General features: G+C 48.2%; 2 protein-coding genes across 2 annotated transcripts in view; one reads left to right on the forward strand and one right to left on the reverse strand.

Moving 5' to 3' along the window:
- Positions 1–27967, reverse strand: part of LCMT2 (leucine carboxyl methyltransferase 2) — a 93221-nt gene that overhangs the window by 11708 nt on the left and 53546 nt on the right. The window lies entirely within an intron of this gene.
- Positions 26–27933, forward strand: LOC144892651 (uncharacterized). The gene is made up of 3 exons (XM_078780434.1): positions 26–213; positions 26225–26504; positions 26746–27933. Exons 1-3 carry the CDS (start codon positions 47–49, stop codon positions 26884–26886), a joined length of 588 nt encoding a protein of 195 aa, XP_078636560.1. The 5' UTR covers positions 26–46; the 3' UTR covers positions 26887–27933.

A 27967-nucleotide genomic window follows, 5' to 3' on the forward strand; every position in this document is an offset into this window, starting at 1 on the left:
TACGCTGACTGTATTGGGCATCAGATTCCTTGTTAACACTCCAGTCATGGGATCATCTTTACCTGTCATGCGGGACACCGCCATTACATACCCGACGGAGATGGTCAGTTTTACCACCACACTTCATGGTGTAGTGGTAAGGGCGTCGGCTCTGAGTGTGGCAGGTTGGTGGTTCGAACCCTGGCTGGGTCATTATCCAAGCTCCCTTAAATGGTCAGTGCTGCTTATTTGCTTGATTCTCAGCATTTTCAAGGATATAACATGGACAAACAACCATACGTTGTAATCGTAGCGAATGTTTTGATGGGCCTTATGGCCTGCATTCCTTGTAAGGGAACTCGTAATATTATTATTACTAGCAGGTACCCGTGGAACATCCGCATAATATAAAATGTGACCGAGTCCTGTCCCTCCACCTCCCCCACAACCCTCTTCGCAAACCTTAAGTCATCAACCCTCACTCCCAACTCCCAAATTTCAGCCTCCCCTCAACCCAAATGCTTTGCAATCACCTCACCACTCGAAGCCCCGAAACCCCCTCCCCAGTCCCCCCACCCACCACAACTCCTTAACCCCACCCCCTCCCAACCCTCATTCCCCAACTCCTCCTCCCCCATCCCCAAAGTCTCAAACTCCTCAAGTCCCAACTCTATCCCATCTTTGCTACATCCCCTCATAAACCCAACTCTCTGTCCTCCCCTCCTTCCTGGGGGTCAGAGAGGGGGGGGGGAGGGAGAGGAGAGAAGGAGGGAGAATTATGGGGAGAGGAGGGAAGTGGAGAGAGGAGAGAAGGGTGGGATAGAGGAATAGGAGAGGAGAAAAGGACGGAGGAGGGGAGTAGAGGACAGAGGGAGGAGAGGACAGGAATTGAACAGTTAACCAAAGAATAGCTAAATGTCATATGAATTTAATATTGTCGAGCTTTGTGCCTGTAAAACCTTGTAAAATTATAATCCAAATCCTCAGTCATCTACCCAAACCAGTCAAACACAAGTTCTCAAAAGTTCTCACTCCCCTCACCAAACACATAATCTATATTATAATAGCCGAAGGTGATCCGTCTGTGCGGGGGTGTGGCTACACCCGGTCTGGGAGGGGCTACAAAAACCAATATCCACCATTTTATTAACTCGCATAGCTTTGAGGCCCTTTTGTTAGGCCCGCGATGTCGTGCTCTCTCTCCCAGTTTTATTTCAACTCAAATTCGATATATCATTTCATTTTTCACAGTCGCTCACATAGTTTTAGACTCGGTTGAAAAAAAACTGGAAGAAAATCCGATGAAAGTTGCCGTTTATAGAACGAAATACATTTTCAAAGGCCACTCTAATTCACCATCACAGTCGATGGGATGGTTCAAGTCTCACTTTCAGCTAAAGTTGAGAAAATCGGCAAAATGTATTCCAACATCCCTTTTGAATGTGTTGACTGTTATGTGGGCACGGCGAAGGAGAGAGGAGAATGAGAGAAGAGAATGAGAGAAGGAAGGAAAGAGGGAAGGAGAGTAAAGGAGAGAAGAAAACGTTCCCAGGACTTCTCTATTAATATTATTATGTAGGAGCTGTGCTCCCACGTAATCGGAAGAATGGACGCGACAAAAAGCTGGAATTCGTCCGAGTTTCTTTATTGAAACAAAACAACTCGGGTACTCTGAAAAGCCCGTTTATCGGGCAGCAATATACAGACTTGGCATTTAATATGGAATATTTTTTTTTCTTGACTTGGGTTTACTTTCTTAACTCAGTATATCAATCTGGTGAGTTTCTTTTACTCTTTGGTGATTTATTTGTTAAAAGAACCATGTCATTGATTGTCTGTCGCAGCAAGAAGTCAACAACAGGATTATATCACAGGTGGCATGGCAAAATGTACGGACAGGTGCATTTGATGATTGGCTTCACAGTCGGGTATACAAGGGTTGTTGCGTTCTGTATTAGTGGAAAACAACTGCTGCACGTCTCCAAAAGTTATTGCCGGTTCCTCTGGAGATGGTCCGTCAACTCGACAATGTTGTTTGTCATGGAGTGGTGGCTTTACGAAATTACGGCATGAAACAGCGTGCTATTGCTCGGCAGTATGGCATCACTCAAGATCAGGTGTCAAAGATCCTGAAACGAAATGGTCAGAGGGGTGTCCCTACTCCAATACCGAGGCCAGGACGTCCCCGCAGAACCACAAGGAGGGATGATCACCAGCTGCACCGGTTAGTCCGCAATGGCCGTACCAAGTCAGCTAATCGGCTTAGGGCTGGGTGGCAGCAACTGACAAATGTGCCTGTATCCAGAAGGCTAGTCAACCAACGACTGGTTCAAGTAGGTTATCGTGCCAGGCGTCCCCTGAGAAAGCCACGCCTGACCAGACAACACCGCCAGCGCCGATTGCAGTGGGCCAGAGAGCACTGTCAATGGCAGCCAGGACACTGGAATCACGTGATCTTCAGTGACGAGTCTAGATTTCTGGTCTATCGTCAAGATGGCCGTGTCCGAATGCGCAGACAAGTGCATGAAGCCTACAACAAAGATTGAATAGTGCCAAGAGTCCAAGCTGGACGTGGTGGGGGTGACCGTTTGGGCTGCTTTTCATGCAGGGGGCAAAACTGACATGGTTGTTCTGAATGGAAACCTGAACCAGTTCAAGTACAGGGCCATTCTGGGAGAAACATTGCTTCCATTTGCTCGTGCAGCCTTTCGAGGAAACTTTGTCTTCCAAGATGACAATGCAAGGCCTCATCATGCTCGCATGATCCAACACTTTCTTGCTGACCATGGTGTAGAGCATATGGAGTGGCCTGCCATGTCCACGGATATGAATCCGATCGAGAACTTGTGGGCAGAATTAACGCGTCAAATCGACCACTTGGACCAGCAGCCGACCTCTGTGCGTGAATTGCAGCAGGCTATTGTCACTGCATGGCAAGCGATTCCTGTCCAAACCTTGGCAAATCTCGTGAACAGCATGCCTCGACGTGTACGTGCTCTCCTGAATGCTCGTGGGGGTTACACGAAGTACTGAACTGTAATTTTAGTCCGTAATCCCAGTCGTAATTTAACTTTTGTTTTTGTTAAAATTTTTTTTGGCTAATGTGCAAAATAAAGAGATACTTCTGGAAAACGTACAGAGGTTTAACACAGTACTGTCCATGAATTGAGTTCGATATCAGTTTACATCACTTTCAAGGATCAATTTATTTGTTTCGAAATGTCAAATGTGGTTTTTGTTTCTTTTAAAGGTCACATTAACAAAATCTAGAATAATTTCAACATAATTCCAATGAACTTTTGGTTCTAAGACATCTTGAAAAGTAAGTTCACCCCCACAAAAAAAATATTCCATATTAAATGCCAAGTCTGTCTATACACACATTATCCCAGAGCGTTTGCCCGGGAAAGGCGAGAGGGGGCGTGGCCGGGCGTCCTGGACGCGGCCTGGCAGGTCGAGGGCAGGTATGCCCGGGCATGCCCGGGCGTCCCGGACGAGGCCTGGCAAGTTGAGAGCGGGCCTGCCCGGGCGTCCTGGACGAGCCCGGCATGGTGATCGCTCCGCGTCCTTGGTAGGTGCAAGGCGATTGTGTAAACCCAGCGGTAGCCGCTACACACGTCCCCCCAGAATCGACTTGTACCGGCAGGGTCAATTTAAGGGGGGGTCCTGATGACCCGGCCGAAGCGACCCCTGGCGGGTCGTGGGGGGGGGGGGGGTCCGGTGTGGTGGTGGGCGGTCGAGTGGGGGGCACCGTGGACGGGGGGCGGCCTCGCCGTGGCAGAAGGGCCAACCGTGGTGGTTGGTCGATGTCCACGTGCGCCGGCTTGAGGCGGTCCACCGCAATCCGGTCCGACCTGCCGCCGATGTCGATGATGAACGACTTGTCGTCCCGTCGCAGGACCCGGAAGGGCCCGTCGTACGGCGGCCGGAGTGGCCCACGATGTGCGTCATGACGCACAAAAACGTACTCCGCTGTGCGAAGCGCTGGGGGGACATAGGACTGGGGGTCACCGTGGTGGGACGTTGGCACGGGGGCAAACCGTCGGGCGGCCTCCTGGAGGTCCGAGCGCTGGTGAGCTGCGGACCAGGGACTGGTAGCGTCGGGCACGAATTTGCCCGGGACGCGTAGCGCCTGGCCGTAGACAAGCTCGGCGGTGGATGCCCGGAGGTCCTCCTTGGGGTCCGTGCGGAGGACCAAAAGGACCCACGGCAGCCGGTCGGCCCAACCGCCGTCCTGAAGGCCGGCCATGAGCGTGGCCTTCATGGAGCGGTGGAATCGTTCGCACAACCCGTTGGCTTGGGGGTGGTAGGCCGTAGTACGGTGGAGCTTGACCCCCAGGTTGCGGGCGACCGCGCCCCACAGCTCGGAGGTGAACTGCGGTCCGCGGTCTGACGAGATGTCCGCCGGTGCGCCGAAGCGGACGACCCAGGTGGCGATGAAAGCCTGCGCCACGTCGGCGGTGGTGGTGGAGACGAGGGGAACGGCCTCCGGCCACCTGGTGGTCCTGTCCACCATGGTGAGCAGGTGTGTGAACCCCCGTGATGGGGGGAAGGGGCCCACCAGGTCCACGTTGACGTGGTCGAAACGTCGTTCGGGCATGGTGAAAGGTGCCAGCGGGGGCTGGGTGTGTCGGTGGACCTTGGCCTGTTGGCAGGCTGTGCAGGTGCTGGTACAATCGCGGACGTCCCGTCGAAGGCCGTGCCAGACGAATCGCGCCGACACCAGCTTCTGGGAAGCTTTCCGGCCCGGGTGGGAAAGGCCGTGGAGGGAGGCGAAGATGCGGCGTTGCCAGGTAACGGGCATGATGGGGCGAGGCTGGCCTTGGGAGACGTCGCAGAGCAGGACAGTGTTTGCGAAGGGGATGTCGGCCAGGCGGAGGCCCGTGTCCGCCGCCCGGAGGGCTTGCACCGTGGTGTCGGTGGTTTGGTCCGCCGCCATAAGCGCGAAGTCCACACCGAGGTGGACCGCGTTCGCGCTGGCCCGAGAAAGACAGTCGGCCACAGCGTTGTCTTTGCCGGCGACGTGCCGGATGTCCGTGGTAAACTCCGACACGGCGGAGAGGTGGCGCTGTTGGCGGGCCGACCACGGCTCCGTGACCTTGGCCATTGCGTAAACCAACGGCTTGTGGTCGACGAACGCCGTGAAGGGTCGGCCCTCCAGGAGGTGGTGGAAATGGCGAATGGCCAGGTGTAGACTGAGGAGCTCACGGTCAAACGTGCTATATTTGAGCTCGTTCGGCCGGAGCTGCCGGCTGAAAAAAGCGAGTGGCTGCCAAACCCTGTTCACCCATTGCTCATGTACGGCGCCCACCGCGAAGTCAGAGGCATCCGTGGTGAGGGCGATGGGAGCGTTGAGCACCGGGTGAGCGAGCAGTGTTGCGTCGGCGAGGGCCCGCTTTGAGCTTTTGAAGGTCGCATCCATTGCTGCGGACCAGACGATGTCGTGCTTGGCCGGCTTGCCCCGGAGGGCTTCGTAGAGGGGCCGCATGAGTTTAGCAGCGCGGGGCACGAAGCGGTGATAGAAATTCACCATTCCCAGGAATTCCTGCAGGGCCTTTATGGAGCGGGGACGCGGAAACGTGGTGATGGCCTCGACCTTGGTTGGCAGCGGCACGGCCCCGTTCTTGGTGATGTGGTGGCCCAAAAAATCAACGGCCGTCGTGCCGAACTGGCATTTGGCCGGGTTGACGATGAGGCCGTGCTCGCTGAGGCGCCCGAACAGTGTTCGGAGGTGGAGGAGGTGCTCGGCCCGGGACGTGCTGGCGACGAGGATGTTGTCCAGGTAAACGAAGAGGAACGGCAGGTCACGCAGCACGCTGTCCATCAAGCGCTGGAATGCCTGAGGCGTGTTCTTGAGGCCAAACGGCATCCGCAGGAATTCGAACAAGCCGAACGGCATGATGACGGCTGTTTTAGGGACGTCGGCCGCCCTGACAGGTACCTGGTGATATCCCCGTATGAAATCGATTTTTGAAAAAATGACCCATCCTGCCAGACGGGCGGAGAAGTCTTGGATGTGCGGGATCGGATACCTGTCGGGGGTGGTAGCGTCGTTAAGGCAGCGGTAGTCGCCACATGGGCGCCAGCCGCCCCCTGGTTTTGGGACGATGTGTAGTGGCAAAGCCCATGCGCTATCGGAGCGCTGCACGATGCCGAGGTGTTCCAAAGCGTCGAACTCGGCTTTGGCCACGGCGAGCTTGGCTGGGTCGAGGCGGCGGGCTCTGGCGTAGACCGGCGGGCCCGTGGTTGGTATGTGGTGCTCGATTCCATGTCGTACTGCGACGGCCAAAAACGTTGCCCGCGTGAGGGCCGGGAACTCCGTGAGCAGGCGAGCAAACTCGTTCGCCGCCGGGAGGGCGCATGCCAGCTCGGTCGGAGTGGAGCTGCTAAATGTGCATACCAGGGAGCTGAAGGTCTCGGCGTTGATGAGGCGACGCCGTTGGACGTCCACCAGCAGTCCGTGTGCGCAGAGGAAGTCGGCGCCTAGCAGAGCCATGGGCACGCTTGCGGTTACAAAAGTCCAATTAAAGCATTGGCCGCCGAAGCAGAGGGTGACGTTGCGCGGGCCGAAGGTGCGGATGGCCGATCCGTTGGCCGCAACAAAGGAGGGGCCGCAAACCACGGACTGCCTGTCCTGATCGGAGGCGGGTATGACGCTCAGTTGGGCGCCGGTGTCGCACAGGAAGCGCCGTCCGGACGCTTTGTCCGTGATGAAAAGTAAGTTGCCCGTGTGGCCGGCGCTCATGGCTGGTAATGAAAGCCGGCCCGGCGGTTTCCCGGCCTGCCGAAGGTGCACGGGGGTCGGCATGTCCGGGCCTTCTGTCCAAACCTGGCATGATAGTAACACCACGCTTGGTCAGGTGGAGGCCCCGGTCGTCGTGCTGGAGGTGGTCGGCTCGGCGTAGCGGCCGCCAATTGCGTCGGCAGTTCGGTCGTCGACCGTGCCGGGTGCTCGGGCGCCATGGGCGTTGCGTCGGACGGCGGTGGGCCCCAGGTCGCTGCTGCAATGCGTTGGCCTGCCGTGGAGATCTTGTCGGCTTCCCTGGCGAGGGCGCGGGGATCCGTGATCGTCGTGCTCGCCAGGGCGAGGCGTACCAGGCTAGGCAGCTGACGGAGGAACAGCTCCCGGAACAGGAATGCCGGAGAGTGCTCGCCGAGCAGCGAAAGCATGTAGTCCATTCGCTCGGACGGGCGCGTGTCGCTGAGCTCGGGCAGGTCGAGCAGGCGCCGTGCGCGTTCCACCGATGAGAGGGTGAAAGCGTCGAGGAGGAGCTTTTTAATCACGCCGTATTTGTCAGCGGCTGGCGGGCTCTCGAGGAGGCTCAGGGCGCGGGCCGCGGTGGCTGAGCCGAGCGCTGCTACCACATGGTGGAAGCGGGTGTCGTCGGCCGTGATGCCTCGCAGGGCGAACAGGGAGTCCGCCTGGGCGAACCAAACCGCCGCGTGAGCCTCCCAGAAGGTAGGCAGTTTGAGGGCAACTGCCGTGTCCATGTCGGTAGGTCACCAATGTAGGAGCTGTGCTCCCACGTAATCGGAAGAATGGACGCGACAAAAAGCTGGAATTCGTCCGAGTTTCTTTATTGAAACAAAACAACTCGGGTACTCTGAAAAGCCCGTTTATCGGGCAGCAATATATATACACACATTATCCCGGAGCGTTTGCCCGGGAAAGGCGAGAGGGGGCGTGGCCGGGCGTCCTGGACGCGGCCTGGCAAGTTGAGAGCGGGCCTGCCCGGGCGTCCTGGACGAGCCCGGCATGGCGTTCGCTCCGCGTCCTTGATAGGTGCAAGGCGATTGTGTAAACCCAGCGGAAGCCGCTACAATTACTTGGTAAAAGTACAGCGACTGAATACTGAAGTCCGAAGTCAAATTATATTTTTCCATATTCCTGGGGTTGAATACAGAGTTTGTTTAAGGCGATTCAACTCTTTTCCAACCATGTAATTAAACAATACAGTACCGTACTTCAAAAATGTGCATAATAATGTCGACCAACTATGGAATACAATATTTATTAATAACGTTTGATTTTAATCCACTTCTACTTTGTAAAGCGAAGTTTTTTCGATACTTTCAAATTTATAAATGAACAAGAGTCAAGGCGGTTCTCCACCCTCCACCTTCTCAAATCAAATCGAGTGAAGTCAACCAAGTAAAGGTAGAAGTTTCACTTCCCACCCTATGCTCCCTCTTCTCCCCTGTATGTGATCCTTTCCTCCTCTCCCCTGTGTGCAATGCTCTCCACGGTGCAGCGTGCGTAGTGAGGGGTTGGAGAGGAGCGAGAAATTGGAGAGAAGTGAGGGGTTGGAGAGGAGTGAGGGGTTGGAGAGGGGTGAGGAGTTGGAGAGGAGCGAAGGGTTGGAGAGGAGTGAGGGGTTGGAGAGTGATGAGCTAGGGGTTGGAGAGTGAGGAGCTAGGGGTTGGAGAGTGAGGAGCTAGGGGTTGGAGAGTGAGGAGCTAGGGGTTGGAGAGTGAGGAGCTAGGGGTTGGAGAGTGAGGAGCTAGGGGTTGGAGAGTGAGGAGCTAGGGGTTGGAGAGTGAGGAGCTAGGGGTTGGAGAGTGAGGAGCTAGGGGTTGGAGAGGAGCGAGAAGTTGGAGAGGAGCGAGGGGTTGGAGAGTGACGAGCGAGGGGTTGGAGAGCGAGGAGCGAGGAGTTGGAGAGTGAGGAGCGAGGAGTTGGAGAATGAGGAGCGAGGGGTTGGAGAGTGAGGAGCGAGGGGTTGGAGTGTGAGGAGCGAGGAGTTGGAGAGTGAGGAGCGAGGGGTTGGAGAGTGAGGAGCGAGGAGTTGGAGAGTGAGGAGCGAGGGGTTGGAGAGTGAGGAGCGAGGGGTTGGAGAGTGAGGAGCGAGGGGTTGGAGAGTGAGGAGCGAGGAGTTGGAGAGTGAGGGCCGATTGGAGAGGAGAGTGAGGAGCGATTGGAGGGGAGTGTGAGGGATTGGAGGGGAGTGTGAGGGATTGGAGGGGAGTGTGAGGAGGTAATGGAGGGGAGTGTGAGGAGGTATTAGAGAGGAGTGTGAGGAGGTGTAGTGGTACGGTGGAGTGGTACACACACTGTGTGTAGAAAACTCCATCCCAGTCCATTAGTACTGGGCATGCTGACATGATCGAGAGGCATGGTGTGGGGAACATGGACCCTTTGGTAGTGTCTAATATGGACCCATGTCCATATTCCCCGCAGTCGATGTCCATATTCCCCACACAGAAAGCTAATAGAATAAGTCCACAAAACAGCATGTTCACTGTCAAAATTTGAATCAAATAAATTTTTCTACACCGAAATATGTGACTAAGCAAAACTAGGCATGGTCCAAGCAGTCGTCAAGTATGGGCTGTTTGTTATCAGGCGATAACATGCACACTTGATTTTGTATAAAAATCCGACAGTGACGATGCACTGTCGAAGATTTAACTCGCCCCGAAAAAGCGTAATCATCACATCCTCTCCTTCTAAAAGACGTTTGATCGTGGAACATCAAGAACAAGAGAGAAGGGCATTGAAGAAAGGGCCAACACGCGAGAAGCAGAATCCTATACCCCCAACTAATTTGAAAGCGAAAAAAGGCAACAGACCACGAACAAAGCGCGGTCCTCCAGTTCGAAAGCAGGTAACCAAGTCTGCCAAGCAACACAGAAAAGGACCTGAAAACTGCATGAGTAATTTCTACTGCATATATTGCAATGAGTTATTTGTTGATCCACCTGAATTTTCTTGGATCCAATGCAGTGAATGCAAGCAATGGGCCCACGAAAACGAAACTGACTATGAGGGTATAGGTGCTTTCGTCTGTGACGAGTGTCGCTAAGGTTGTTGTTCACTGAAAAATCGGAAAGTAACATTTGTCCCATGGAACATTTGTCGAAAATAAACTGGACTAACCATATTGAGGTAATATGGACCCGAGGTCCATATTACCCCATAGGGGGGTCCATATTCCCCACGTTGTTTGGAATATGGATACTGATGGCATATTTTTATTTGTCCCCTCAATCATATGTCTTTGATTTTATTCAACCCAAACTGCACGGGGATGTAGTCTGTCTGGTTGTCTAAATAAACCATTGTTTGGAAATATTCCTTATCTATTTGTATAGTCTCTATCGGGACTTTGGCTTAGGGGGTCCATATTACCCCCACCTACCCTACTTTGTAAAAAAAAAAAACCGACATTATGGGGTACTAGCAATGGTACCCACCCTACGGGCGGGGCTTCAATTGGGAAGCCCAAATGAAAAGGCAAAATATCAGAAATTGAGGGCTTTTAAAATATTTTTAACGATTCATATAAACATCTGTTTAATCATATCACACGCAAATCATCAAAATCTAAACAGTACATGGTGCCCATTTTGAAAAAAGATTGAATTCTGCAAAACGGAAGCGGCCGCTACACGTCTTTCTCAGTCGCACGTTTATGTGTGAAGAGTGCGCGCCGAATCTGTAATACGGAAGCGGCCGCTACACCTGTTTCTCAGTCGCTTTGCACACGCTGCCGTGTTACTTTGGAGCCGCACGTTTATATAGGAAGAGATCGTCAGGAGTCAATCTACTCTCTCCTGGTACGCAGAATTTCAACAAAAGCCACATCGCTGTTCATATCGGTAAATATTATTCCATAGTGTTTGGAAAAACTGGAAAATTGGAAAACTTGGAAAAACATTAGAGCTTATTTTACTCCAGGGGGTCCGAGGATTACCACCAAAAATATCGTTGCAATCGGTTGAGCCGTTTTTGCGGTACCTTCGAACGGACAGACAGACAGACGGACGGACGGACATCTGGTGAATTATAGTAAGTTTATGTGTGGATCAGTGACAAAAAATATATATCAATTTAATCCATTTTAAATCCAGGCTGTAACAGAACAGAATGTGAAAAGTCAAGAAGTGTGAATATTTTCTGAAGGCAATGTGTATGCACGCCATGGTAGAATAAAAATTGATTTTAGTAACTGTTTTTTTTTTTCCGAATATATTTTATCCGTTTTGGAAAAGAAAGAATTGGAGGCATTCTTTTTCAACATGTCCTCGTATTATAGAATGTAGGAACAAAATGGCAGCTGTCATGCCCCATTCGTCATGATGTATGCCATTGCTTTGGCTGAACCACACAGAATCTATCCTCTCCGAATGCTCAGCCCCAACGACCTGGCTCACATCCAGTCTGGCGGAAGGTCTGAGCCAGCTAGGACAAAAGGCAAATTCAAATGGTATTTGTAGCATATTGGAATGGAGGCCCAAATTCCTCTCCCCTGACAGTGTTCATTTAATGTGAGGTTTTCCTGAGTTAAGGGGTCCAATTGGATATACATGTCTGTCTTTTACACCTGCTCTTCATTTTTCTTCTTTCCTTCCCTCTCATTCCTCCCTCTCTTGGATCTATATTTCCTCGCCTTCCCTATCTATCCTTTTATATAAATTTTTTCCAACATCTTTTCCCCTCTTCCCTCGCCACACTTCGCTTACTCCGCACCTTAGAGGCCCTTCCCTGCCCTCCCCTCTCCTATTCTCTCCTCCCGGATGCATTTATAGACGAAATGGTTCGAGTTAAATCAAATAGTGGTTGTTGATGTGAGCTCTTGCAATTCCATGTAATCAACGTGCACAACCCTTTTGTGTGCTATGGTTTGTAAAGATGTTTAGTCTCGCCCATTTCCGAAAGGACAGAAGAGGCTACTGTAATCTATCCGAGTGTCGGTCTTTTGATCCTGTGGATTTTTAAAGATAACTTGTAAAGAGAACGAAATACATTGCCTGGTTTACGATTGTATTCCCGGCAGGGTTTGGACCTACAATTAACAAGTAACTCCTATACCCAATGGTATTGCACCCCCTGGTAACCTGCCCTTTCCATGCTCTGTCCCCCAGGTTTCTGCAGAGGCAACTATGGTCTACCAGTAACCTAGCCCTTCTGGAGTAACTCCCAAATTCACTCACTGCTCACCTTCACCCACTTATTTGTTTCACTTTTTTCTACCTTTGGAACCAACTTCCTCAATATCATTTTCCCATCCAGGGCAACAAGACAGTAGTTCACCACCATCTCAGGTCATCCCCATCCACAACCATGATCTTTGCTATCCCCATCAACCCTCCCAAAGCTCATCTCTTTCCGGGTTGCTAATTTTTCCTTATACGAATGTGATTCAGAGCTTGTGGCTGTACCCACCTTGTTCACCCCTCTCCCCTCCCTTTCCTTCCTGTGTCCTCCACTTGCTCTCGTTCGTCCCCACGTCCCTTATTTATCTGGTTCTCCCTTTGTTTTGTTCCCCATCCTTGCTGTTGGTGTTCGACACAATGTCCCAAAAACTCAGACATTTGAACCTACAATTACCAAATAACAGATGCATTTGAACATGCAATCATCAGATAACCTAGAGATTTAAACCTCCAGTCAGCAGACAACCTGGGATTTGAATCCATAATTACCAGATAACCCAGGAATATAAATCCACAATCACAAAGTCAATCGTGGGTTTGAACCTATAACCACCAGGTAACTTCGGGTACTTTGTACTTCATATATTGGTAATTTGTGCCCCAGATTTTAGTACTTTGTGCTCCAGTTTTTGGTACTTTGTGCTCCAGTTTTTGGTACTTTGTGCTCCAGTTTTTGGTAATTTGTGCTCCAGGCTTTGGTACTTTGTGCTCCAGGTTTTGGTACTTCGTGCTCCAGTTTTTGGTACTTTGTGCTCCAGTTTTTGGTACTTTGTGCTCCAGTTTTTGGTACTTTGTGCTCCAGTTTTTGGTACTACGTGCTCCCGTTTTTGGTACTTTATGCTCCAGTTTTTGGTACTTTGTACTTCTGCTTTTGGTAATTTGTGCTCCCGTTTTTGGTACTATGTGCTCCACTTTTTGGTACTTTGTGCTCCAGTTTTTGGTGATTTGTGCTCCAGTTTTTGGTACTTTGTGCTCCAGTTTTTGGTACTGTGTGCTCCAGTTTTTGGTACTTTGTGCTCCAGTTTTTGGTAATTTGTGCTCCAGTTTTTGGTACTTTGTGCTCCAGTTTTTGGTAATTTGTGCTCTAGGTTTTGGTACTTTGTGCTTCTGCTATTGGTACTTTGTGCTCCCGTTTTTGGTACTATGTGCTCCAGTTTTTGGTACGTTGTGCTCCAGTTTTTGGTAATTTGTGCTCCATTTTTGGTACTTTGTGCTCCAGTCTTTGGTAATTTGTGCTCCAATTTTTGGTACTTTGTGCTCCAGTTTTCGTTACTATGTGCTCCAGTTTTTGGTACTTTGTGCTCCAGTTTTTGGTCCTTTTTGCTGCCGGTTTTGGTACTTTGTGCTCCCGTTTTTTGGTACTATGTGCTCTCGTTTTTGGTAATTTGTGCTCCAGTTTTTGGTACTTTGTACTCCAGATTTTGGTACTTTGCGATCCCGTTTTTTGTTCTTTGTGCTCCAGTTTTTGGTACTATGTGCTCCAGTTTTTGGTACTTTGTGCTCCAGTTTTTGGTACATTGTGCTCCAGTTTTTGGTACTATGTGCTCCAGTTTTTGGTACTTTGTGCTCCAGTTTTTGGTACTTTGTGCTCCAGTTTTTGGTACTTTGTGCTCCAGATTTTTGTACATTGTGCTCCAGTTTTTGGTAATTTGTGCTCCAGTTTTTGGTACTTTGAACTCCAGATTTTGGTACTTTGCGATCCGGTTTTTGGTACTTTGTGCTCCAGTTTTTGGTACTATGTGCTCCAGTTTTTGGTACTTTGTGCTCCAGGTTTTGGTACTTTGTGCTCCAGGTTTTGGTACTTTGTGCTCCAGTTTTTGGTACTTTGTGCTCCAGTTTTTGGTACTATGTGCTCCAGTTTTTGGTACTATGTGCTCCATTTTTGGTACTTTGTGCTCCAGTTTTTGGTAATTTGTTTTTGGTAATTTGTGTTTTTGTTTTTGGTACATTGTGCTCCCGTTTTTTTTACTTTGTGCTTCAGATTTTGGTACTGTGTGCTCTCATTTATGGTACTTTGTGCTCTCATTTCTGGTACTTTGTGCTCCAGTTTTTGGTTCTTTGTGCTCTCATTTCTGGTTCTTTGTGCTCCAGTTTTTGGTACTTTGTGTTCCCGTTTTTGTTACTTTGTGCTTCAGAATTTGGTAATTTGCTCTCCTGTTTTTGGTACTTTGTGCTTCAAATTTTGGTACTTTGTGCTCCAGTTTTTGGTACTTTACGCTCCCGTTTTTGGTAAGTAGTGCTCCATTTTTTGGTACTTAGGGGCTCCCGTTTTTGGTAAGTTGTGCTCTCGTGTTTGGTACTTTGCACTCCCATTTTTGTAAGTTGTGGTCCAGTTTTTGGTACTTTGTGCTCTCGTTTTTGGTACTTTGTGCTCCAGTTTTTGTTCTCGTTTTTGGTACATTGTGCTCCCGTTTTTGTTACTTTGTGCTTCAGATTTTGGTACTTTGTGCTCCAGTTTTTGGTGCTATGTGCTCCAGTTTTTGGTACTTTGTGCTCCAGTTTTTGGTACTTTGTACTTCTGCTTTTGGTAATTTGTGCTCCAGTTTTTGGTGATTTGTGCTCCAGTTTTGGTACTTTGTGCTCCAGTTTTTGGTGCTATGTGCTCCAGTTTTTGGTATTTTGTGCTCCAGTTTTTGTTACTTTGTGCTTCCGCTTTTGGTACTTTGTGCTCCCGTTTTTGGTACTATGTGCTCCAGTTTTTGATACTATGTGCTCCAGTTTTTGATACTATGTGCTCCAGTTTTTGGTACTTTGCGCTCCAGTTTTTGGTATTGTGCTCCAGATTTTGGTACTTTGTGCCCCCGCTTTTGGTAAGTTGTGCTCCTGTTTTTGGTACTTTGTGCTCCCGTTTTTGGTACATTTGCTCCCGTTTTTGGTAATTTGGGCTCCAGTTTTTGGTAATTTGGGCTCCAGTTTTTGATACTTTTGCTCCCATTTTTGGTAATTTGGGCTCCAGTTTTTATTAATTTGTGCTCCCGTTTTTGGTACTTCGTGCTTCAGAATTTGCTCTCCTGTTTTTGGTACTTTGTGCTTCAACTTTTGGTACTTTGTGCTCCAGTTTTTGGTACTGTACACTCCTGTTTTTGGTAAGGTGTGCTCCAGTTTTTGGTACTTTGTGCTCCCGCTTTTGGTACATTGTACTCCCGTTTTTGGTACTTTGTGCTCCAGTTTTTGGTACTTTGTGCTCCAGTTTTTGGTACTTTGTGCTCCAGTTTTTGGTAATTTGGGCTCCAGTTTTTGGAAATTTGGGCTCCAGTTTTTGATAATTTTGGCTCCAGTTTTTGGTACATTGTGCTCCCGTTTTTGTTACTTTGTGCTTCAGATGTTGGTACTTTGTGCTCTCATTTCTGGTACTTTGTGCTCCAGTTTTTGGTTCTTCGTGCTCCAGATTTTGGCAATTGGTGCTGCAGATTTTGGTAATTTGGACTCCCGTTTTTGGTACGGTGTGCTCCATATTTTGGAACTACGTGACCCCGGTTTTGTACTGAAATGTAAAATGTTTATCAACGACATTTATTTATTAACGTTTCTTAAAATGTCAAAGAATAAAAGGATATTCACCTTGAATATCCTAAGAATTCCATGTCATCACAGCAATGCTCTATTAATTTGTTTGCAAATTAGAATGATCACATTAAAGTCAAATGAAGTCATTAAACGGAGTTGGCTTCTTTGTTGTAACCATATGAGCAAATGCCTGATGATGTGGGACTCCTCGATTCAATGCAATATACTGTTTCGAGTTGTCCACTAATTCATACAAAAGTAAAGTGATGTCACCTAATGTTCTCAATGTACATCAGTACCTGTCATAATTATATGTACAAGCTTCTCTACAAGCCCAAACACTTTAACAAAGCAAACTATTCAGATTCAGTAGCCATACTAATGGGAAACAGTGACGTACAATGACGATAATAATGACAATAAAAATGTTTAAAATAAATGCAGCCAATACAGGTGATTGCTGGACATTGCTGTGTGAAATCTTCATTTGATTCCACATTTGAGATAAGCTGACCACGAGTCTGTGAGATGTGGATCTGTGGCTGTTTTTATATAAAACGTCAAGGATGTAGCAGACCAAATGGAACAATATAAAGAGAGAGAGAAAGAGGAAGAAACACCAACAGCAGGGTTGAGGGACAAAACAGAGGGAGACTTGGACAAACAATGGGTGTGGGGAGGAATGAGGAGTAAGTGAGGACGCATGGGGTGGACAAGATGGATGCAGTAGGAAACTCACAGGAAGGAAAAAGTGGGAATTTGGAAGGAGTTTCGGGAGGATTAGGGTTAGCAGAGGTAGTAAAGATCATGGTTTTCGATTTTGTTCACAAAGTTCAAGTTCATGGAAGAGCGAGGTGACGAAGTGTAAGCCAGGTAATCTACTGAGTTTTGGGGGCGTTGGAACAATACCCAGGCACAATAAGCAAAGGGACTGAATGAACCGGAGCATAGAGAAGATCAAATGAAACAATGTATCCTGCAAGTGGATGAGGTGAGAGAGAGGAGATGGTTAATGAGGACAGAAAGGAGCACAGGTAGGAATGGAGGATAACCTGAGGTGAGGCTGTTTGGCCTAAGACGAGTACGTAATCAATAGGCCGAGTCCCTTATCCATCTTCTGACGTTCAAACCGGAGACACATTTGACCAAAATTGTATCGTGTCCATGCGATTTAACAAGTTACTGGAATAAAAATATATGTCTGGATGGCAACGTGGTGACCCTGGTGTTGATACCTCAAGCAATACCATGAATGTCTTTCTCCACGATCCAGTGATGAAAAAAAAAACTGCACAAAAAGAAAACGATACGCACAGCTGTTCAGTGATGGCACTGATGGAATTGATTCATCACGCAACTTGTCACAGCTATACATCACCCACCAGCAAGCTAGCCAGCTTAACTAACTCTTCCTCTTATCCCACAATCTCCCTCCCACCGTCCGTATACAGGGCCCTATCCGACTCTTAGAGACAATCTATTCCTGGGTGAGTGACAGGAACAGGTGTGAACATGTGGAGTCAACCTTGAACTCCTGTTAAACTACTCTCTCCAGTCTCATCCCAACCACCTTTAACCGCCGTCCCCAGTGTGACGTGCTGGACGAACTTTTCCGCCGGCTTTTAACTCCCAAAATGGATTGGGCCGCTGCTGTGCACGTTCCCATCTGAAACCCTGGCTCAAAATTCTGGGAATATAGGTTCAAATCCCATATACCATATATGCTGGTCCATTCATGTCTGCAAATGTCCTTGTCATTCACATTAAAGTGCATGAGGTCGACCAATGTCATGTTAATTTTGAACAAGCTCCTGTAGTTTACATACTATTTCAACTATAAGCTAATTATATCATTGTTTAAAATAAAAGTTAAAAGGGTGGTTTGGAACCCTGGCTGCATAAGCTGATGTAGGGGGGCATGGGAGTGTGGAACCACCAAAAATCACGACCAAATCCCATGATTTAAAAAAAAATCCAACATGATTGAGGCTCAGGAAGAGCTAGAGCAGAATGGAATGGAACAAAAATGGAAAGGGGGGAAACACCAACAGCAGATTAGAAGTGAGAGTGAGATGAATGGAGAGGGGAAGGAGGACACAAGCTGAACTAGAAAAGCATGGGGATAGATCGCAAACCTCCGCCAGGCTGAACAGTTTATGTTTCTATCCCACTGATAGGTCAGATCTGGATTCGGACCTGAACCAAAAACGAATCAGCTTGTTCATGTCGCCTAACCAACTCGTCCACCAAGTTTTGTCCGAAGCCATCCACAAATTTTTGAGATATCGTTTTGGGCCCTATCTCTCAATGGTGAAGAATCACTTAAAATTTTTATTGTATCCGGATCCGGATATTCATCAAAATCGAATCGATTCATCCTTGACACACCCAACCTGCCCACCAAGTTTCTTCCAAATCTGTCCATAACTTTTTGAGACATCCTGCTCACAGACAGACAAACAGGTGAATACAATAACCTCCATCCAACCTCAGTGGATAAGGTAATGAAACACAGCAAGAAGAGGAAAGGGAAGATGGGGATAAAACAGAAAAGAAACAAACCAATCAACAACTAATAAATAGAAAGAGGTGAGGGAGAGGGGAGAAATTACATTAAACTGCAAGAGGGGAGTGTTTGGGAATGGGGTCATTTGGGGGTAGAGGAGATTATGGATCGGGTATGGACGGGGGATGAACAGTTGTCTTGAAGCCCTGGAGGGCAGAATGGGACTGAACAGACTGGGGAAGCTGGTTTCACAGTTGAGAGAAAAAAGTGCCAAATGAGTGGAGGTGAGCAATGAGCCTGGATTTTGGGACTTTAAGAAGAGGAGGATTACTGGCATTGAGGATTACTGATTACTGCCAGTGTGTGCTCTGCAGAATCTTGGAAGCGTCAACAGCTGCTCGAGATATGTCTGGAGAGACGGGCCTGAACTCATGTCTGACATTGAAGGCCTCCATCCATTGTTGTGAGAGTAGGAGCAGCATGTCCAAGGTAGAGTGATCTGGTCTGAATATGAATTGATGATCTGAGATGAGGCTGTTGGGGACAAAAAGGAAGGATCTCATATCAACTGTGATGATGGATTCCATGACCTTGCTAATGATTGGACGGAAGCTGATATGGCTTTAGTTAAGGGGGATCAGTTTTTGTACATTTTTGGTGATTCCGTGATGGTCTGATTTTCAAGCAGAACTCTCCCTTTGGAGGGTTGCCAGAAACAATCGGGGGTTCGGCGCACGTAGACGTCTGATCAGCTCTCGCTCCTACCAGTACATCTCAGCTAAGTTTACCAGACAAGTTACGTTGTGTTTTACAGTTTCGCTGTTCGCGTTTTTCATCAATTTTTATGTCCCAAACCATACCCTGCTGTGTTGAATTATTTAATTTTCTCGCGAGTTAAGTCGGGACTCCTGGTGATTGTAGTCGAGTGTACTTCTCCTCCGTTTTTGCTCCTTTTATCCTAGATATTGTTACTTCTGATCCCTCACCGCAATCCATTTCCCATCCTCCCTCAAAAATACAAACAACACGTATCACTCCTACTTCACTCCGAAAAAACCCCCAAAAACCCAACAACAACAACAACATCGGAAAAAACAAATACAAACTCTTATCTCAGTGCTCAGTTACTCATTTCCTTATCCCTGTGTCATGTATGCAGTGCAAATGTTCACCGTTGTATCCCTACACCGGGACCGGGTTGGATCCCTACGCCATACCTCGGATGGCGCTGCTGTGAATCGGGCCTTGACCGACAGATGAGAAAGTCCGAGCTATCAAGGATGCTCCTTCTCCACGAGATGTGACCGAATTGAAGTCATACCTCGGTTTGCTTCAGTTCTATGGTCGTTACATCCCGAATGTGACCGACGTTTTGGGTCCCCTTTATCGGCTTTTGAGGAAAGGAGTCTCCTGGAGCTGGGGGTCTACTGAACAATCAGCATTCCAGACCTCTAAGGATCTGCTCAAATCGTCCAATGTTCTCGTTCATTTTGATCCAGAGAAGGATCTTGTGCTGACATGCGATGCCTGTCGGTATGGAGTGGGGAGTGTATTATCACACGTGATGCCTGATGGTACGGAAAGACCGGTTGCATTTGCATCCAGAACGTTGTCCCCAGCAGAGAAAAACTATTCCCAACTTGACAAGGAAGGATTGGGAATCGTTTTCGGCGTCGGCAAATTTCGCCAGTACCTTCTTGGACATCATTTCACGATTCGCACTGATCACAAGCCGCTGATCAGTCTGTTTGGTCCAACTAAGGCGACATCTGACACACTACCGCCCAGGATCATCCGCTGGTCCCTGTTTCTCGCTGTTTATGACAACACCATATGTTATAAGCCCGGTTCGTCTATCACAAATGCAGATGCCATGAGTCGGTTACCCCTTCCAGAATCCATTGATGATTCGCCTACACCAGGATCCATTATCGCACTGATGGATCATCTGGAAGATTGTGCTGTCGATTCCGGCCAGATCCGCACTCATACTCGACGAGACCCCGTTCTGTCCAGAACTGTCCAGGCTGTACAGCTTGGATGGCATTTGCTACCTGAGGGTGACCCAGATTTTGCGGCTTTTAAAGCACGTAAAAACGAACTCAGCGTGGAAAATGGTTGCCTACTCTGGGGATGTCGTGTCGTGATCCCGAAAAATCTGCGTTCCAGGGTCATGGATGAAATCCATGACTGTCACCCCGGGATTGTGAAGATGAAGTCACTCGCCAGAAACTATGTGTGGTGGCCGAATCTTGATGCTGATATCGAACATCATGTTCGACATTGTTACCCCTGCCAGAGCACCCGGAATACACCTGCGAAAGCGCCACTGCATCCCTGGGAATGGCCCAGCGAACCGTGGCATCGCCTACATCTCGATTATGCCGGGCCTATTAACGGCAGCATGATTCTAATAATTACGGACGCGCACACAAAATGGATTGATGCCTATGTGACGCGTGGTACTACGTCAGCCATTGTCATCGAAAGACTCAGACGCTGTTTCGCCACTCATGGTCTGCCCAGGATGATCGTGAGTGATAACGGTTCGTGTTTTTCCAGTACCGAGTTTGCCAAGTTCACACGTCGGAACGGCATCAAACATAAGTTAGTCAGCCCACATCACCAGGCTTCAAATGGCTTGGCCGAACGATCCGTGGGAATCATCAAATCCGGATTGCAGAAACTTCAGGAGGGAACCCTGGAAACAAAGCTGTCTCGTCTCCTGTTCAAATACCGCATCACGCCACAATCAACAACCGGTGCAGCTCCGTCTGAGTTATTGATGAAACGACACTTGAGATCGACACTTGACAATCTCAAACCAGACATATCATCAAATGTTTATCAGAGCCAGCTTAATCAAAAGTTGGTGCACGATAAGACGTCCAACAGTCGATGTATCAACATTGGAGATCCAGTGTTTGCCCGAAATTTTGGTGCAGGTGCGACGTGGCTACCGGGGGACATCATCAAGAAGCCAGGTCCACTGTCCAGTGTGATTCGCCTGCAGGACGGCCGCGAAATTCGTCGACATCAGGACCACATAACCTACCGTCACTGTGAGTCGATGGAGCCTGTAGCATCGTCACAGTCAGGACAACAGTTTGACCCGCCACTGCCGGAGATCGTCGTGGCCGCTCCAGCCGGCTTGGATGCCCCGAAAACCTCTGCAAACGCTACACCCTTCGTGGAGACCAAAGGAATCACCTCGGACTCTGTATCCACTGGTACACCGCGACCCAAAGGAATCACCTCGGACTCTGTATCCACTGGTACACCGCGACGCTCAATGCGTGAGAGAAAAGCACCCGACCGGTTGAATCTTTGAAGATGTTTTTTTTTCACGTTGACACATGTTCTATTTTCACGTATTTTCATTATTCTCATAACCATTTGCACACATATTTTCACATGTTTTGGAAATGTTGCTTTTGAAATGTCAATTCTGGAAATCTAGCACGTATTGCTCTTGGTAATTTTGGACTTAAAGGGGAGGATGTCATGTATGCAGTGCAAATGTTCACCGTTGTATCCCTACACCAGGACCGGGTTGGATCCTTACGCCAGACCTCGGATGGCGCTGCTGTGAATCGGGCCTTGATCGGCAGAGTGAATAAACGCGTACGACAATTGATCGCAGTTTGTCGAGATACTTTACACCCTGGTTCTCAACATCCCCAAACTGAATCTGCACTGAATAAAACGTTTATCTTCATTAAAACATCTTCACAACGTCAAAAAAAATTGCTTTAATATGTATTGCTAGTATAAAGCCCGTTAAAAATGACGGGTTGGAACAGCTTTTGACGGTACAGCCTCGTGAGCATGCCAAAGTCTGAAGCCTGGGCCTAGTGACAGGTGTGCTCATATCATCTTTATTTAATAGACATCCGACAGACGTAAACGAACACTCAGTTTACTCTTCACGTGTTGCACATCACATGCAGCAAATTTCACCTACCTGCGCCTTGCATTTATTGTGCTTCCAAAAAATATATAATTAAAATATATATATATTGTTGCGGTTTTGAGTTTTGTGTAATAAAGGTTAAATTTCCCCCTCATAGTTAGCCACACAAACAACATGTAGCCTCGTGATAGTGCAGTTATCTCTTAGTATTTGTGAGAATAGTCCTTTTCCTATGTTAGTTCTGCGTTGAGTAGAGTAAGGAGAATAGGTCCTTCTCCTACTTCCATTGCCTTATCCCGCCTCCATTGCCTCATGCCTCTTTGTGCTGCCTTTGGTTATTTTGGCGCGAATTAACACGAGGCAGGCCTGGAGGGCCGGGGCGGGACCGAATGAGGGCGACAGAGAAGCTGACGGTAAGCGCGAGCCGCCAATCAGGGCTCACAGGGTGTGGCAGCAGCACTGCGTCACAGGGCGTGGTTGGAAGGTTCGAGAAGGTTCAGGGCGTGCAAATATAACCCGTCGCGCAAAGCCCCCAGGAGGACTCGCGAGTTGAAGGAGCGCGGTGAGCAATTGAGGTACGAGGACTGAGTTGGCATTGAGGGAGAAGTCGAAGGAGTGCGGTCAGCAGAAGAGTTTGAAAGATACGGGATCGGCGAAAGACGCGCATGAACCAGGATACGCGCTCGTATGAAAGTGACGCTCGTTTGAGCTTGAAGCTGAGCCGCATATAGTGCATTGAGTTACGCGAGTGATAACGCGCTGTGTAACCGCCAGCTGCGCTGAGAGACGCGTACTTTTCCTTCCTACCTCATCGGCTGCCTTTTGTTTGGGAGACGCGCTACGAGGATCCTTCCACCGCCTGCTTGCCTTCTTCGCGGGACGTGCTGAGACCGTGGAGAGCCGGACGGGGCCGTTCCTGGACGACCAAGTCGGCGCGTTTGGCCTGAACATCATCCTGCCTGCAATTCCCTGTGTGAGTGTGACGGGCCTGAGTCTGGGCGCTAAGAATAAGACTGTTTACGTTCTGTTCTGTGTCTCTGCTTCTACCGATCATTGTACATACGTGGGAATAATAATCAAACCTGTGTTCTTCCTTCCATTCGATCGTTCTTGTGATTTCCTCATTGACTAAGCGTGGTACGAATAAAACCGCTCGAATCGGGTTCCAATACCAGAGATCTGCACGGACCACGTGGTACGTCATCCGTTCGGACGTACTCAAATTACGCGTGGCTCGTGCGAGGCTTGATCCCCGCTTCCGCGGCGGCGCAGGTATTTAGGTACGTGCGAGAATTGTCCCGAAACCCTACCTTGCGTCTGCCCGGCAGTGGCGATTCAAATCTCGCGGTTGCGACGACCCAAGAAGAACAAGGGGCTTAATCTCCCCTTGGTAAGGGTAAGAAGGGCGGCGGAGAACCGTAACAATATGTATATATACTGTATATCCCAAATACATAACATATATATATATAAATGCTTCTGCACACCGAGCTCGAGGCTCGGTTTGCAAGCCACTGTCTACAATTGCAAAGTAAGACTAAGAGACATAATTACTCTTCTTTTCAGTCTTTTGGGTCCTCTGGGTCTTTTCGGTATTCTGGGTCTTTTCAATCTTTTCGGTCTTCAGGGTTTTTTGGTCTTTGAGGTCTTTAAGGGTCTTTGGGGGTATTTTCAGTCTTCAGGGACTTTTGGATCTTCGGAGTCTTTTCAGTCTTCTGGGTCTATTTGGTCTTCGGGGTTTTTTGGTCTTTGGGGTCTTTAAAGGTCTTTGGGATATTTTTGGTCTTTGGGGTCTTTAAGGGTATTCTTGGTCTTCGGGGTATTTTCAGTCGTTGGGTCTTTGGTGTATTTTTGGTCTTCAGGGTCTTTGGGATATTTAAGAGTCTTTTGTGTCTTTTGGGTCTTCGGGGTATTTTGGATCCTTGGGGATATTTTGGGTTCTCTGGGTCATTTGGGTATTTTGCATCCTTGGGTTCTTTTGGGTCTTTTAGGTCTTTGGGGTCTTCTGGGTCCTTGGAGTCTTGTAGGTCTTTTAACCGGTGGACAAATAGTCATGTTCAAAGATTGCCTATTAAAACCTAAAGAGCTACTCAAAGCCTTTAACATCTACCCTTGTGAAGGGGGACAGACACACACATACACAAATACACAAGCACGCATTGTTTTTTTAATATGTATTATTACTCTATATCAGAAATAACCGATTCACTCTTCTTCAACAAAATCTCTTGCTTTTCTCTTTCACAAGACTAATTTTCGAAAACCTCTTCACTCCTCTAAATGCTTAGTTCACCCAGCCCCTTTCACTTTTCAGAGCCAAATTTTCCTCCATGCCTTCAACCAAAAACATGTCACCACCACCCACCAAGAGGTCTGTCGCAGGTTATCCAGTCTGGTGGTTATCCCGACTGATATACATCACCGACATCTATAAAAGAAACTATAGATGCAAGTGCAGGGGCATCTGTTAAAATAGTAGTTCATGTTGGAAGCATTTTTATTTCATTAATACTAATGTTGGAAGCTTTCAGACTCACATTGGGGAGTCCTGTGAGCAGGAGGGGCATAGCTGGTTTTGTCAGTCATGGCAAAAACATATGACACAAACCAGTGGTCATGGCAGGTAAAGGAGGCAGGTGATGGTGGTACAGGACGATAAGGTCAGGACAGGCCGACAGGTAGGTGATGAAAGCCAACAGGCCGATGACATGGCCAGCAGGTTGATGATATGACTGGCAGGTTGATGATACATGTAGGGGCAGGCAAGACAGACAGATCTATCCAACTCCCCACCTGATCTATCTATTCTCTCACCAAACCTGGGTCCTTCTATGCTATAGTAACCCATGATGCTTGTACTCTACAAATGCAGCAGTTTTATTCATACTAATGCACAATATTCATTTTTGAAAGTTCATTTGCGGTGGGGGTCGGTGGAGGGGGAGCAGGGGAGCAATAGGGCACCTAATACCCTTGCACCAGCCCTGCATTTCAGTACGATCCCCGTCCCGTTGGCTCCCCCTACTCGTCCTGCCCCTTATCAGCTTCCCCTCCTCTTCGCCCCCCCTCCCAGCTTGACCACTGCCCCTCCCAGCTTCAACCCCTCCCTCCTTCCCCCACACCGCAACCTCTCCTGGCTCCTTTCTACATCTCTACGCCCTATCAGCAGCTCCTCCACTCCTCCCCACCTCTCATCCCTATGAACCCCAAACATCCAGAATTACTGACTTCCTCCACTCTCGTAACAAACGGAACTGTCAACTGTCAACGGAACTCTTTCTTCTCCTCACCCTGTCAAGGTTGGGGTATCCCACGGCAGAATTCTAGGCCCCATCTTATTCCTAATCTTCATCAATGATCTCACTGACTCTGCAAATTCCCCTTGATCTCTTTGCTGATGATTCATGCCGTGACATCCCTTATCCTTCTGACAGAAAGGTTGCAGCCTCTTCCTTCTCCTCAGACCTTGACAAAATCACTAACTGGTCAAACACGTGGAATATGTCTTTCAACCCTGGGAAATCCCACTCACTCACTCTCTCTCTGAAAGGACTTCCACAAACCTACCCATGTAATTTCTCAATAACCGTCTTGAGGAGGTTCAATCACTCAAACCCTTAGGGTCTCATTCTCAGCCATGGTCTCTCTTGGGCAAGCCGCATTTCAAAGTTGGCCTCCAAAGCCAGTTGCCAATTGGGATTCCTCCGTCGTGCAAAGTCCTTCCTTGGCACACCTAAACTCCTATCCGAGGTTTGCCAGAAACCTCGGATCCCATTCTCAAGTGGGAAAGACACAGAATCCAATAAATAGCACCGCAAAGCGGGCGTAACCCCTCAGCCCATGCACGGTGAAAGGAAGCATTGATGATAATTTGTTATTTGAAGCGAAGTTGTATACCGAGTCGGAACTGCAAGTAATGAAATTTTCACCCATGAACCCATTAAGGGTGCCTTCACATACACGGATTATTCTTACGAGTCCTTACGGATCGCCAACTCGTAGTCAATCGCAAGCATCCGTAAATAACTCGCTGGTATCCGTAGATAACTCGTCACAACTCGCAACAACTTTTGACATGTCAAAAATCATCTTCCGATTGTCCACGGATTGATTTTTCCGTAAATAACTCGTAACAATCCGTAAGTATCGTAAACCGCTCGCAACAACACGTAACCATCCGTAACTGCTCGCAAGAATCCGTAAATGACTCGTAAGAATATTTTTTACGATTTGTTACGGTTAGTTTACGGATTATTTACGGATTATTACGAGTGCTTACGTGTTGTTTAAGATTTCATTCGGGTCGTGTTACGTATTCTTACGTATTGTTTACGATTTGGGGAAAGGTATAAAAGCTGCAAAATCGAACACTTCATTTTCAGTTGTTATCAAGAAGTCATAGAAGTCACATCTCTGCATATCTACTCTACAATATCTACAAGCATGGCTCCAAAGAAGAAGGCAGTCAACAAGAAGTCTCCTGCTCTTCGAAAATCTCCGCGGAAGAAGAAGAGGACACGCTCGCGTTCCCCTGAACCACCACCGCAGCTAGACCCTGTTGATGATGTAGAAGACACTGAACGTGACCGTGACTCCTCGATCTCCAAAAGTGATGCTTCGGACGATGGTGCAGCTACAGCTAATGCCACGACCACTGCAGCAGTAAGTCAAAATAAAATAACGTAATAAATAAGGAATATATGTAGTAATAAATAATATAATATGTATAATGTATAATATGTATAATATAATATATAATTATAGTAATTGTACAATTATTTGTTTTTATTAGAGATACGATTTTAAGTATTCGAATATTCGATCAGGCAAGTATTCGAACTCAGGAAGTGCATGCCATAGTTTTTATGTGTATTATGAAATTGGCTATTTTTTATATTTTCAGAATCACAAAACCAGGAAGCCTAAGACTAAGATGGCCAGGTCCCTCACGAAGGAAGAAGAGGATGAGGTTATTGAGTGGCTGCAGTCGAACCGATTCCTTTACGACAAGTCCAGTTTCGAGTTTAAGAACCGTCAGAAGTAGGAGCGCGCCTGGCTGGAGATGGATCAGAAGATGCGGATGAACCCTGGCGACCTCTACAGATGGTATACTTCGTTGAGGACCCAGTACGTGAAGGAGGTGAAGAAGAAGGAAACTAAAACACGATCCGGCGCCGGTGCTGTAGATGACATCATGATGCCTAGAATCACCTGGTTGTTGGAGAAGTATGAGTTCGTCAAGCAGTATGTCTGTCAAGCCAGGGCCACCAGAGGGTCGAAGATTCATAGACCTGACCAGCACTCTGACTGCAGTGAGTCATCAGTGACACCCCAGACTACCCTTGAGGGTACATCACAGTCGGCGACAACATCAACGACAACAGCCTCCATCTCCGACTGCCTCGACAAAGTCTCGCAGCAGCTGGCAGAGCCGAAGAATGACATAGAGAAGACCTGCGACTTCCTCGGCATGCTCATGGCGAAGATGACCCCTTCCTGTCTGGAGGATTTCACCCATGAAGCCACCTGCAAGGCGATGGAGTATGTGAAACAGTCCAACCTGGAACGTCGTCAAGCGCAGCAACCACCGCAAGTCACCTTTTTGCAGCCACCACAGCCTCCGCAATTGCAGCAAGCCAGCCAGCCACTAGCACCGCAGTACGCCCTGGCAGTACGCAACCTGGCAGCATCCAACCCACCTGCTAATGTCCTGCAGTACCCGTGGACAGAGTGTCAACCGGCCAACCTGCAACCCGTCCTGCCGGATCAGCTGCAACCCACCGCCTACTCCACCCCAGTCCACAGTGGAACCCAGGCACGCACCACTACAACTACTTCTTCGACGGATACTGCAGCAGCCTTGACCGGTGCTTTTCAGACACTGAACCCCAACACTTCCTTCAACTCGTCCTTCAACTTGAGTGACTATATTCCTGCTACGCCCAAGACGCCGACTACTGACGCCCAGTGAAGACTTAGTAAATGAACAGTGTAATATTGAAAGTAAAATGTATTGTAACTTGTGTAACTTTGTAAAATGTTTTGAATATTATAAATAAAGAAATAAAGTTGAAAACAAAACAAGAAAATAGATATTTCGTTTTATTTGTTTTTATTTTAATTTT

This window comes from Myxine glutinosa, chromosome 6 (genome assembly GCF_964187855.1).
Source record: "Myxine glutinosa chromosome 6, kmMyxGlut1.1, whole genome shotgun sequence".
Classification (NCBI taxonomy): Eukaryota; Metazoa; Chordata; class Myxini; order Myxiniformes; family Myxinidae; genus Myxine; species Myxine glutinosa.

Excerpts from the sequence above, each read along its gene's own strand:
- LOC144892651 (XM_078780434.1), top strand. The coding sequence starts at position 47 with ATGGGATCATCTTTACCTGTCATGCGGGACACCGCCATTACATACCCG. Across the intron at positions 214-26,224 it reads TATCCAAGCTCCCTTAAATG|TTGTTATCAAGAAGTCATAG; the intron begins GTCAGTGCTGCT and ends CTTCATTTTCAG. Across the intron at positions 26,505-26,745 it reads ATGCCACGACCACTGCAGCA|AATCACAAAACCAGGAAGCC; the intron begins GTAAGTCAAAAT and ends TTATATTTTCAG.